This window comes from Hirundo rustica, chromosome 3 (genome assembly GCF_015227805.2).
Source record: "Hirundo rustica isolate bHirRus1 chromosome 3, bHirRus1.pri.v3, whole genome shotgun sequence".
NCBI lineage: Eukaryota > Metazoa > Chordata > Aves > Passeriformes > Hirundinidae > Hirundo > Hirundo rustica.
Genome location: NC_053452.1, coordinates 92,473,595 through 92,487,661, shown reverse-complemented (window position 1 = coordinate 92,487,661; position 14,067 = coordinate 92,473,595). Strand labels below are relative to the sequence as shown.

At 39.1% G+C, this 14,067-nt stretch overlaps 1 protein-coding gene across 8 annotated transcripts in view; it reads left to right on the top strand.

Moving 5' to 3' along the window:
- MLIP (muscular LMNA interacting protein) overlaps positions 1 to 14,067 on the top strand; it is a 104,363-nt gene that overhangs the window by 40,056 nt on the left and 50,240 nt on the right. For 6 of the 8 annotated variants that reach the window (XM_040057893.2, XM_040057896.2, XM_040057894.2 and 3 more), the window contains 3 exons: positions 3,741 to 3,899; positions 5,881 to 6,249; positions 12,150 to 13,778. In XM_040057893.2, coding sequence (XP_039913827.1) covers positions 3,741 to 3,899; positions 5,881 to 6,249; positions 12,150 to 13,778 — 2,157 coding nt within the window. The remainder of the gene's footprint in view (positions 1 to 3,740; positions 3,900 to 5,880; positions 6,250 to 12,149; positions 13,779 to 14,067) is intronic. The other 2 variants (XM_040057898.2, XM_040057897.2) reach the window with 1 other exon arrangement.

Below are 14,067 nucleotides of genomic sequence, written 5' to 3'. Positions count from 1 at the left end.
AAATAGGCAGTATGCTGAATGCATATAGAGCATATGAGAGATTAAATGGAAGTGTTCGCTTGTGTTCGTAAGGTAACAAAGACAATAAAAATAGGCTCTACAAGTAAGGACTACAGAAGATGTGGTAATGAAAACAACAATTAGGATAATTTAAGTTACTATCCCTAGGGCAGCTGTAAATTGATGGTATTAATTATGCAACAAACCCGTTTGTAAATTGATGACATAGGAGCTCATGGAAGTAATCTACAATAATTTTTTTTTTTGAAGCTTCTTTTGGCAATGTATTATGCAGCTGCCAATAGCCACCAACTGATATTCAAAGGTTATTTATATTAAACGCCATAATTTGTATTCTTCAAATAACTGATTAATGTGAAGGCTGCAATTACAAATGATGAGTTTTTTCATGTGCATAAGATTGATTGTATAAAATAAACCAGAATTCCTTAGTATTGAATCCAATAGATGTCATATTTGGTATTTTTCTGCCACTGTAACTTTATTGATTCAAGTTAATTCCAACATCAGTGAATGTATGGTATTGAATTACCTCTGCTGTTGCTACTGATTATGGAGAAAAGATAATGAGAAGTTTCACAAATTTTTTAATATATATTTGAATTTTACACTTTTTTCTTTATTGTTTACATCTACATGTGAGAATGGCTATTAATAGATGAAATGAAATGCTGGAAGTCCATTTCTTTTCAGTTTTTCAAGGTTAGAAACATCAGCCAGAGAGAGTATCAGATGGTCAGATGAATATATGAAAAAAGGTGCAAAAATCTTTTTTCTACCTTAAAAAAGGAAGTAGAATGTAGCAGTTTCTTCTGCTTCACATTGTTCAATTAAAATTTAAATTATAAAATGTCGAAGTATTTTAACTTATTTTTTAAAAAATCTTTAAAATGAAAATAAGCACTTAAAAATCATGTAAAGCAAGAAATATTTCTCTTTTGTTTTCCTCCAGTGTTGTCTGGCTAGTCATGTGATATTTGCTTGTCTAGGTTTCTGTGAAGCATCTTAGATTGCATGACCAGTTTTACCAGCTGGAAGTTCCTGTTTCTCAATTGCTGTGAGTGAAACTAAGAGGAGCACAGTCCTGTCACGGCTTAGTGCAGTATCTAGCAACTTAAAACTGTCTGAAATGCAGTAATTTTATTTGCTTGTGTATGCTTTCTAAACTCTTAAGAAAATAATATACGCTAGAGGAATATAAATAATGCCATGGTTTAATAACATCTCTGACATGAAAAATAAAAAAATTGGTTTATGTATTTTCCAATCATAGTTTTAGTTTGCAAGCAGGTGATTATTTCCACAATGACTTCAGGCCAAATATAGCAAGGTTTTCTTTGTACATTCTGTAAATTTTCCACTACAGCAATAAAATTGGAAGTGCAGGGTAAGACACATACAAACAAGAAATCAGACTAGAGGCTCCAGGCTGTTACATAGTAATGGAGATATCTTGATATCACCTAATTTTGTATTTCCTCGTTACAAATATGCAGATAAAATAGTGGGAGTTTAGCAATGCTGCCACATTATGTTGGAAGTTGCCATAAATCTGTTTGGGCTTGCTATTTGCACACTTACTCCATCTCTTTCTTTTGTAAGGAATATTTTGCTCTCTGACTCAAGAATGTCTAGTGATACAGAACAGCTTCTGTTGAGTGTGAAAACAAGAGCATGACTAGAGGGTGAGGTAGAGGGGGAAAAGCTTTTTAAAGACAGGCAGCCACAGTCATCAGCAGCACTTCCTAATTAGAGAGAGAACATGAAAGCAAAACTATGTGTCTTCAAGAAGGCAAAGGCCACCTCTACCTGATTTTAGTGTAGACCCAGGTACTGTGTAAGACTGCAGTGAGTCGTGTCAGCTGTACAGAAATCAGAAATGGCAATGTGGTGGGTGCTCCTGCCTTGAAGGCACCTTTGGGTGCAGCTGGAGGTGCTCGGCTGGAGCCTGTGTCCCTGGCTGCTCGCTAGCAAGTACGTCCTTGAGTACTGATGGTACTCTGCTGCCTTTATCAGGTGCAAGGACTAAGTGTTTAATGTGCTGGCTAATAATATTTAAAAACGCTGTTTCGCTTTTATGAAAAGCAATGATCAGACTCAAGTACCTTAGCTCCTGAGAGAAGGACAGAGCTGTTGTGTCTCCTTCACATAAAATAACAACCCAAGCTCCTGGCGTGGCGCAGCATTTAGCTGTTACTGTTTCGCTGTTGATTCAGGCCATGCTTTGTGTATTCCAGGGCTCGGTCACTTGTGTGAAATGGAGGGGGAAGTAAAAGTAGGAGAGCATCTTGTACTTGCACACCTGGATGTGTCTGAGAGAGCACAGTTCTTCCAAAATGTAGAGGAAAGAGCAGTTGACAGCATTTCTACAAATAACCTGCCTCTGCTTTGCCCAAGCACTCTAGGAAGCAGCTGTTAGTAGAAGTAACTAATGTTTGCCTTGAGATTTTTAAAACTGGAAATCTCTGTCCATCATTTTAATGTTCCAGCCACAAGATTATCAAGTAATGTAAACCATAATTCCACTCAGTTCCATAATTGCTATTTACTTATTGATGCAAATTACAAAGAAGCATAATGAGAGTCGTAGCTCTTCAATTTGTTTCACTTTAAACAAGCAAGCAAGTAAGCTAGGAAATAAAAAAAAGAGCTGAAGCAATAATACTGTTTTCCTGTATGATTCAATACAGTTCAAGTCTCTGCATATTAAGGTTTATTGAAAAGACAATTAACAGGCATAAGGTTTACATCAGATGATGCAACAAAGGAAAATTCGTGTACTCCATAATTTTGCATCAGAATTAAGAATTTTTTACACTGAAACGTGGTGGGAAATTCAGCATGTCAGGTTCAGTGGTTTGGGGTGTGGTTCTCTCTATTTACCTTGCAAAGGCTTGTGCAGCTCCTCTTCCTAATATCTGGCAAAGCAACTGAGAGTTTTATGATATGGACTTCTTTTTCCTGTTCCAATTCCTGTGAAGAGGATTCAAGTGGTCGGAGAGCACTGTGATAAAATTGAACACTTAGGTGAAATTGCCTTTGTTTAGTGCATTCAGACTCTATGTACACAGACCTACTGAGAGGACAACAGGGACAGGGAGAAATAAGCAGACAGACAAGATATTAGTTGGTGTATGTGGCTAGAAAGCCCAAAGAAAATGGAGAAGATACTTAAATCACATATATTTAAGATATTTCTCAGAATTAGTTGCATTTGCATTAGAAAATGTGAGCATCTTTTGCCCCTTTTTTTGAAAGGCAAAGGTTTTTTTTTTAATTTGGTTTTTGTTAAGTAAATACTCTAGGGGCTATAATTTACCCAGATACACTGGGTATAATTGAATTTTTGTCCTACTAAAGTGGAGTTAAACAAAGATAAAAACAGCCTTGAAATGGGTTGAATATGGTTTTCTGATTTTGTTATGGAGAATTGAAAGAATAGCAAGCTATCAAAGAAAAGTTTTCCTGTCTGCTGTGCCACACCACTAGAATATAGAGAATGTTGATGAGTATAACCAAGGCAGTATTTTGTCTGTTAAATAAGACTTTAATATAAAATTAGCCAATTAAAAAAACCCACCAAAACAATGTCCAGTAGAGTTAATAACAGACATGTAAGTTATGTAGGTTAATTATTTCATGTTATTCATATTATATCAACCCTGATAAAAATCTTCTTTATTTGGATAAAGCAGTTGAACTAATTTTGTGTTTTGTAGGTCTCTTCTCAAGAATCTGGAACCAAACCATTGACCTTCACATTTGTACCATCCATTGGACAACTTCCAACTCATTTTGAGGTTGTGGATATCTCTAAGTTCCTTGTGACAATTCCAGAGGAACCAAAGGACCTGAGCAACCAAAAAATTGTAAATAAGGTAGATTTTTGTTTGCATTACTTTTTCCACTTCTTCAAAAGAAAATTTTATTCTGAGCATTGCTGAACTGAAACTCTTTCCCTTGAATGATTTCTTGGCTTGTGCTTGGTTTAATTGCTGAGATGTGGAACCATTTTGCAAGAGAAGGTGAATGCCTGCTCAATAGCTTGCCTTGCCTTTGGCAGACTTTATATTGTAAGGAAACCCTTGATCATTTTAATTGTCCCTCTGTCAGTCATGCAATGGCAAAGAGGGGGATTCCTTCTAGATCTTCATGACAGCAAGGGTGGTGTGCAAGGAGTGTTATCACATGGAAATTAACCAGGAGTTGTTCACTAGATCCTGGTTTCTGCAAATGCAAGTGCTGTGGCTTCCAGAAAAGTGCCAATTCCTTTCATATCTGCATAGTAATGCATCAAAGTGGAAATGAGCTTTTGATTTTTGAAAACTCGTCCCTGTGATTTCTTGCAAAGGTGAAGCCAGCAGCACAACATTCCTGGTTCTTCTTCCTTTAGTCAACACTTTGTTTGTTATTTCTTTCCTGCCTCATAACACTTAATGTCCTCTTATTCTAATCCATGCTGTTTGAAAGACTACCACAATCCTCAGGTTAATATTAATGGTTATGTCAATTCTGCTTTTATGTAATAGCTTCTTCCCTGGGACATTGCTGGGGCTGCAGTTCTGGGTGCTCTTCCATGTAATAAACTTCACAGGAGTTCACAGCCCTCTGACCTGAACATGTTCCAGCATTTCAGTGTCCTATCTGTCAAGAAAGGGGTTAGGTCTGTGCAAAGGATGGATGAAGTTGAAAGATATTCACTGGAATATTATCTCCAGGTGGTTTAACTCATTAGTTACATTTACAGCTGCTCAGTATTGGTTCTGTTATAAGTAGTGCCCAGGGTAAAGCAGAATCAGGTTTTCCTGTCATCAGTCTCCAAGTGTTTCTCTTTAGAGAGAGGAAATTTCTCTGGCAATCCATGCAGTTGTGAGGCCTTCACAGCACAGATTAGTCCCTCTTCTAGAAGGTCTAGAACTTGAGCAATATTTCAACAACCAATATCAGATAATCAAAATAACACTGTCAGACTCATAATGGTGATATCCCCCTTTGTGGTCCGAATTTTTTTTCAGAGAACTGAACACCAGGACTCATGGAGATGCAAGTGAAGTGGAAATTTGTAATTACTGTGTTCCTCAAGCAGCATTCAAATATGAGCCCCATCTGGAGGCTTCCTATTGCATTACACAATATTTCTATTTATTTACCTGATTTTTCCTCTGAGGGAAACAAGATTTACAACAGCAGTTTTGATAATGTATGATTTAATGATATGTGTGTCATATGTGCAGTCTGCACTATTCCTGCTTTCATCTGAAGCATGCTTGAGAGGTGACATACTGGATGTGGAAATAGCAGAAAATAGGAAGAACAATTGTGGTCTGTGCTGCCAAGCTTGAACATACAGTAAAGCTCTCTGACCTCTGAGTCTGTTTGCTCTCTTGGGAGAATGCCTTGTCTTAAGGGCCTTTGTTTCTTCATTAATATGTATAGGTTTTGTCCCAGATTTGTCTGTCAGACTGCTCTGAGGAGCATTGTCTGCTCCGTGGATCCCGCGGTGGGGATGCCTTCCCATCGTGTCTGGTGCAGTGTGCTCTGACAGCTCATTTGGCTTGACTGCAGCCTCCTCCTCGGCTCCCGTGCCGGCCGTGTCTCGGGCCATCGCTGTGCTCAGAGCCCCCTCTTGCTCTGTGAGCTGCTGGGAAGGCAGCCCCCCACAGCACTGCCCAGGCCTGGAAGCTGGGACTCCCTGGGGAAGTGGCTGCTGCTGTGCACTCATGCCTAAATTCTTCATTTGCCTACTGCACTTTGGGTAGTGCAGAGACAGCCGCTAGCTAAAGCCAAAATTGTATCACATTTTGGGGAGCACAAATAAAATGCAGTTAATTGGGATCTTTTTCCTTGCATCTTTTGCAGCCTGACGCAGTCTCTGATGAGCCGGTCTTAAGGAGCGGGGCCAAACAAGACTGTGCCTCCACTGTCCGTACGGACAGCACCCAAACAGCTTTCCAGTCCCTGGGGTGTAATTCAAGCAAAGGAGAAATGCAGGAGAATGACCTTTTTAAGGCTGAGTTTATCCTGATTACGGACTCCGGTGATGAAGATGAGGTAGCTGCTGCCTCAAACAACGTTCATCAGCCTTCCAATGGCTACAGTCCCATCAGTGCTCAGCTGCTGACCACATCCCATGTTTCCCCTGGCACTGGGACGGGGAAACCTACTGGCGATGGGCATCTTCCAGGTGTTGCACTTTCCCACAGCACTACTGATCCACAAAAACATCAGGTAAGCAGCTCTTTAGAGATAACCTTTGCTTTCTAAACCTCTCAGGATATGGAGCCAGTTTGTACAGCAGCTTGGTCAAACTTTTCTTTAATTAACATTTTCATTGGCCATTTCTGTAACATTTGTACCTTAAGGAGGTGGCCCAGCCCTTCTGACTTGCTGCCTCTCCATATGATTCTGGTGTGTGTGGAGAGCAGATGACAAAGATCTGTTTTTTCCTTTAAGAGAAGCTCATCACGACAGCAAGTTTATCAGGAGATGTTAGGTTCCTAGCAAGGCTAAATTGGGTAGGGTCATTGAAGTCGATGGAGCCTCGAGATTATTTGAATTTTTAGCATCAGACTTCCCAGAGCTGGATTCTTTTTTCTCCTCAGAATCTCTTGCAGTTCTTTATGCAAGAGAAAGAGGCTGTAAAAATCCTATTATTCTGATTGTTGGTTGGTACATCTGACTTTGCACAGGTGTAAAGAACTAATGAAGATGAAATTTCTATTTTATGTGGATCTTTATAGGTGCATTTATTGACTTATTAAATTCTCAATTCTCCCTGGGGCATCTCCAGAAAGGGTCTTGGAAATGTTTCATTTATAAAATGCATCAATCCAAACTACTGGAAAGAACACTGATATATATTGAAGGGCATATATGCAATGGAAAATTCCACCTTTAGCAAAATAGCAACATCCTTCTCACATGAAATAAATTCAGGTATTTCCTTTGACCTTGACTGGGTTACGATCACTTGAAAATGCAATTCTTCATTGATAATTTAAAAACAGATGTTAAATGTGGCTATTTAGTTTCTGAAAATTAATAGGATTTCCTATCTTGTGTTGAAATACTTTTGCCACTCAATTTTTCATCCAATTCAGTGTCAAATTTTGATTGAAGACATTATGAATAAGAAATCCACTCTGGTTTGGGATTAACAGCAGTATGAAATGTTCATTTCTTCTGAGAAACTCCCAGTAAAGTCAGCGAGAATTTTCCACATAGAAGGTTAAAGTCATAGATAAGCATACATGGAGGAAGCAGCCTGTAACAGAATACTTATCCTGAGAAAATACAAATTCACTTTAGCAACGTTCAGGCTTACTTGGGTATTTTTTAAAAAAGCTTTTACAGAAATTGGGTGAATTTTGAAATACTATACAGAAGAGTTCCTATGTTGGATCTTTCTGAAGCTTCTGGTGACATGAGAAGTAAGAGGGGTTTGGCTGGTGAGGGCACAGAAGATAAAGATTGCACAAAAGAAGAAATTAAGCCAAACTTTGCTAACTATTCACCTGAACAGGAAGAGAGGCAGTATGTAATGTGGGTAATTGCGTATCTTAATAATTGTCATTATTCTTTAGTCACAAGTTTTCAAGGTTTTACTTCCTCAGTCTTCATTATCTCAATATCTTTGGACATCTCTATTGCTTCATAAAAAGATGTTTTTACTAAGCTGCCTTTTACTATTGTTCTGGTTCTAAGGTGTTTCCTTAGTCATCACTCTTTCTGACTTGTTATCTAATGAAGGATCATGACTTCTGAAATGAAGGGAAAATTACGGAAAGATTAAAGAGATGCATGGTTTTTCTGTTGGTACATTACCCTTTTACAAAGGATTCCATATATGAGCTACCTTTTCAGTTCTCAGATTATAAGGGCAGTATCCTGTCCCTTTTAAGAGTTATTGCATACAACATTATGTTGACTTAAAAGCATAATTACATGGTGAGTTTCCTGTCAGCTGTGAAAAAAGCAAGGACCAGTATTGGGAACCCTTGTGCTGCAGAAGAGATCACTCTAACTGACCCAGAGGGCTCTTTCAGCTTCATTCATTTCTAACTTTGTTTAATCAGAAAGAAAAAAGGAAAGCATTAAAAAAAGAGGAAATTTATATTCTGTGAGAGATAGAGGTCCTGACTGATGTTGGAAAATGCCACACTATATTCAAAGTCTGAAGAAAATAATCTGTTATTCTGGTCACTTTTGGAAGTTTTTGGTAACAGTTTAATGTTTATATATGGTGGATGGTTTTTTTTTTTTTTTTTTTTTTTTTTTAATGTTAAAGAGAGTCTAGCCATGTGGGAGAGAGTCAGACTGACTCCTGCCTTTGGGAATTTACCCTTTGGGTTGAGCGGGATGTCTGCTTCCCTGAATGTCAGGGCATGAGTTCGACTTGGATTCAACTTGGGTCAAATTTCTTGACTCACTGTGGGGGATCAGTAACTCGAAGGATTTTTAGTTACTTGAAGTCAGTTGACATTTGTCTGTTCATTGAGTGCCACCTGGTTTGGCTTTTCCAGACAAATAAGTCAGGAGTCCCTGCAAACTCCTGCCATTGCTTTGACAATGCACTTTCCTTGTTGCGAGAAACTGGACTGTTCTAAATGGCATTTATATTAATTAGGTCTCACCTCACAGTCTGATTAACTGTGTTGTCTTCAGGGATTTTTTCAAGTTTTCTGCAGTTTTCAGTGTTACCTTTTGACTTTCTGGTTCTCAGGTTGCAGTCTTTGTAGGTAATTTGTTTTTATTTTTGTCCTATCTATAAGCAGATTCTATTGAGATCAAAGCATGGTTAACTGGGCCCAGGATCAGGTTTAAATTGAAGACATGATTCACTCAGACATGATTTCTGCCTTTTGGGCTCTGAGTTTGCTCACTCTTTCCCTTTACCTGTTTAACAAGCCCATCTTTCAGGGTCTTGCTGGTATAACTAACCACATCTTTTGTGCCCTTCCAAAACAATGTGACCTCACCAGAATGACCATTTGCCTTATGTCCAGCTCAGTTCTGCCATTTCAAATGTGCTGAAGGTCTCCTGGACAAGACTCAATACTAGCATTATGTCCACTTTGATAATTCTGGAACGATTAAGTACAAAGCGTCAAGGTATTTTTCAAGTGCCTTTATCCCTTTGTGCTAATGTAACCTTGCTACCTATTTCAACTTTCTTCATATATTTTTGGGTATATCTGTATATGTATATCTGAGGTGCTCATGAGAAGAGAAAAAGGCTTGAAGTTGAATCACAGACTAAAGAAACACAAATCTACTCTGGTCACTCATTTCTGCACTAATCCCATTCATGTACAGGAGGGCTTAAAACCAGTAGAGAAACTGAACAGAAAAAAAAAAAAATCCACTGATTGTGGGAAATTATTATATCTCACCTGGCACTGTTGAGGCTGCAACTATAAAGCCATGCTCAGTTTGGTGGCCAGCAACCCTCAAATTCAAGAGAGATGTGAGGAAGGGAATGGGATCCAGCACAAAAGTGTAAATATGTCTGGGGCACATGTGAGCTGAGGCTGAAGGAGCTGGCTTTGTTGACTCCCACCAGGAGACAGCCAAGGAGGCACCTGGGAAGTGCCCAGAGCCACTTGCAGGGCAGTTACGAACACGACAGAGCCGAACTCTTCTCTGCAGGGGCAGGTGAGGCAGCGATAGCTGCAAATCACAGCGTGGGAGATCCCATCTGGACACCCGCAGCAGCTTCCTCAGTGAGAGGTGGTGCAGCACTGGCACAGGCTGCCTGGGGGTGCTGGAGCTCCATTAGAGCTCTGGAGACTGAGGAGACACGGCCACAGCTGACCTGAGCCACTGGTGCTGCTGAGAGCCCTGCTGTTAGTAGGAGGCTGGACTAGATGACCTCTGGAGATCACTTCCAACCCACTTTGATTATGATTTCCTGATTCTGTAAACAAGAAGTTGATCATCTATAGATGTGGTTATTAGAACCGTGTTTCAATAGCAAAATCATTTCTGAAGGCTAGATTAATGGCTCAATTAGCTCAGCACATAAATATTCAGTGGTATTTAAACTGGAAGAATACTGCAAAATGTCTTTATCTTACTTGCAGGAGCATATTTTTCATCTGTTACCATGAACATTTTTTAGCTGCTTATAAATCTTATCAAATTTTAACCAATTAGAAGTCAGTGCACATCCTGTGCTTTTATTATGAAGTTTCATATTTGTTCCTCACTTTCTTTTAATCTGTTGTCTTTGTAAGAGAAATTTATCTATTCTGTTTTGAAATATAGATATTTCGTACCCCAGCTCTGTTTTGGTAGTTGATTAACTTCTGGAATTCATTATTAAATCCAGGAGGCTGCTCCAAATTGTCAGATTTATTACCACACTGCTTTTCAACTCATTAAATAATTTTATCTTTCATGACATATTTAATAATGTTTTTTCATAATGATTAAATACTGCTAAATTATTCTCAATTTCCAGTATTTTTGCTTCTTCTTAATTAGTGGCATTTTCATCGAGTCCTAATTTCTCAATCCAATAGCATATAGGTACAATGATATAAACAACATTAATTTTTATATTCCGATATTTGCCCTGTATACATCTGTTGAATTTCCACTTCGAAATGGGACCCCTTAAGGCATGTCTAAAACAAGGGGAAGTTAGTGTTGTAAAGGCATTCGGACGTTTTGTGTTTATTCCTATAAATCAAAGCATTGACCTGGATTTTCTGAAGTTACCCTGTGCAGAAAGTGTCTTTGGTTTAAAAGGCTTGTTATTTGTATGGTATCATTTAGCAGGAAAAGCTCACTGATTTTAAATTACAAGGGCTAATAGGGTTTTGAAGTGTGTGTTTAGCCTATATTGAGGCCTAGTTTTACCCTTGAAAGCTTCTAAGTCTCACTTTTCTTTTGCAGCTTCTTTGAGCATGTGCTTTCACTTGAAAATTAGCTGTTTTGTGCTTATTTTTGTTTTGCAGTGTATCAATATTATATTACATCATCATCATCATTCCTCTCTGTTATGAGTATGGCATATGTATTAAAAATAAAAATCATAGGCTGAGCCACAGCCATGAGCAAGTCGTGTGTTAAAACTGAATGGCACAATTGTCTTTTATAGAGCTGAATAATATTTTCAGGTTATCTAACAGTAGTTAAATAGGTGTTCCTATATTTACATTGTTTGATGAAATTAAAGTAAATTTCTCTGTTTTCAAATTGCTCAGTCAAAAGTTAGGTGTTGTATTCTTTTGATTTTACAGTTGACTTTAATCACTATTTCATACTGATATGTTCTATTCATATTGTGTATACCTCAGTTTTTAATTTCAGCATTATAATAACTTGGAAGATTTGGGGAGAATTTCTTTCTTTAGAAGCATGAAACTGTATAACAGGTTGATAATATACTTGTATGCTCTAATTAATTTTGTCAAATCCTAATTAGAATAGACCCAAGAAAAAAGACACTCATGAAAGAGCTCATTACTGTTTTATTAGTGTATCAAAAGACTGTGGAGAAGGGGATAAGGACCCTTACATGCCTGCAAACTGTCAAATGCTCTGCTCTGTGAATGACAGGAGAACTGAAAAGCAGACTGGATGTCTGCTTTAAAGTAGCTCCAAGCAAATTTCTCATTCTGATATCACAGTGCTGCAGAAGGGGTTGTTTACTGAATGAGAAAAAGAGCACTTGACTTGAATCCTATTTTCATAAAGGCTGCTTTCCACTGAACTGGCAAAGTGAGATGGTACACTAATGCAATTTTCTAACCTTCCATTGTGTTTATATAAATGTGGATGGCACCACATGATTCCAGACACTCATGGCTCTACTGTCTTGGGTTTTACCTAAAATGAAAAAATACTGTAGCCTTAAACCTTGTTTATATCAACAAAACTGAGATGTCATAAACTCAAAGTATCACATATCTTGTCTGTCTCAGTCACCTCCTCATGAGGACCTTATCCATCAGGCTCTATGTCCAAGCTTAAAACAACCCTATGCTTTTAATCCACAGAGCAGTACTAATGGAAACCCTATACGCATGACCACAGGACTAAAATGTGGGGTGTTTAACAGTTCCACATGTTCCACCTATTTTAACAATTCTGTTCTTTTTTTTTTTTTTTTTTTCCTCCAGTTAATTTCTGCTCTTTCCACCTCTGATCATCTTTCCTCTAAACCACCTGCTGTCCACTTAATTTCTCCAATTAATCAGAAAGTAGTGTGCAGTACCATGGTTAACATGAATCAAGTCTCTTCGCTGGAAGATTCCTGTAACAACTGGCAGTCAGCAACTGGGTTTTCTAAGCAAGAATCATCTCTGTGCTTTCAGTCTGCTTCCCATAGTTCACCTCCCTCAATGTCTAAAATATCTTCTTCTGCATCAAAGAGTTGGTACGCCGCTCCTCGATTGTCTGATAATCGACAAACACCAAGTCTCCATAGCCCTGGATGTGTTTGCAAAATGGGAGGCTTCACCACATCCTCTGTTCTGGCAAGAAGCCCAAGTCTTTCCACCAATCCTCCATGTTCAACTGAAATTCAAGCATCTTTAACTCAGTCTGCATCCCCCAGTTCTTCCAAAAGTTTGAATGCTCTGTCTCCTCTCCCTGTAAATATAATAACACATTCATTATCTCCTAGCCCTAAACCTTTGTCTCCACCCTCTCTTTACGGGTCCTCTTCGACCATATGTAGTATAAATGAGCCTTGCACACAAACATTATCCAGAGGAAATTCAGCAAAGTCAGGAGTCAAATCCGCTCTGCCAACCAGACTGACTCTCTTAACTGCTATTTTGAGATCAGGCTCCTCTCAGCAGAGACCACTTTCTCCTGCTTCTTGTCCCACGTTTTCCCCTAGCTCCCTTAGTTCCTCAACACTTGCAATAGATCAAAAGTTTAAAACAACTCCCCCAACCCCCAGGAAATCTGTTTCAAGCCCTCCTATAAGGCCAGATTCTCCCAGCAAAGAAGATTATTGGCTTTCAGGAAGGGCTCAGCATCTGCATATACCTTCCAAGCCTCATCCCACCCCTCCAGTGAGGTCCCTTTCTCCTAAAATGCACCCTCCTGTTCAATCACTTTCTCCAGACTGCCGAAATTCTTTGTCATCCTCTGTCTCCTCCTGTAGATCAGTTGCCTCTCCAGATTTGCAGTCTTTACTGCCTCCTCCTCAGGCCCCAGCTCCCTCTTCCTTTCCTGAATACCCCTCCTCTCCTTCTCCAGAAGGGCTGGGGTATTCTGCCTCCAGGTCCTGGGCACCTCAGAAGTCTCAGAGGGTACACACTTACTCGCCCATCTTTACTTGCCGGTCATATCCTTTGCTTTCTTCTACCAGTTTTAGTGGTGCATTGTCTCCCACCAGAGAAAAACACTCATCTCCTTCCCCAAGTCTTTTGCACTCACCTTCTAGATCTAAATCAGATTCACCCCAAACATCTGTTCAGGAGATCAGTGCCTCCTCTCCTACCCCCTCTAGCATCTCCAAGCAGTGCTCTCTCCCACGGCCTCACTCTACCCCACTGGTTCCACGAACTGGTAATATTAATTCCCATCCACTGCAATTTAATTCTTCATTGGTGCAAGCAAATTTTAGGTCTAAGTCCTCCTCTCCAAGACCTGAGCATTTTCCCACCTCATCGGTGTTAAAGTGCAGATCTCCCATCTCAGACAAGTCACCAGGCACACTGCCAGCAAGACCCAGAGAGCTGACTTCACCACAGTCTTTTTCCCTGCCTTCTGACCATGAAAACTCCAAACCCAAGGTACTCTTGGTGCATGCTTATTTTATAATAGTTCTCTGTCCCTGTAGAAAAAAAATCACATCCATGTTGCAGAATACTAGTAAAATAAATGGGACATGGAAAAAATATGGAAAAGGAACAGGTTTTGTATCAATAGTGAAGACAGTGAAAATTAAATCCTACCTTTCAAAATGCTAGCACTGTGTTCTGTATTATGGAGAAGGTGTTTTAGGAATCCTTTAGCATAGAAAAGAAGATACTTTATTCTTGAGTAATATGATTTAATACAAAAGGTGGATTTGTGTCCACT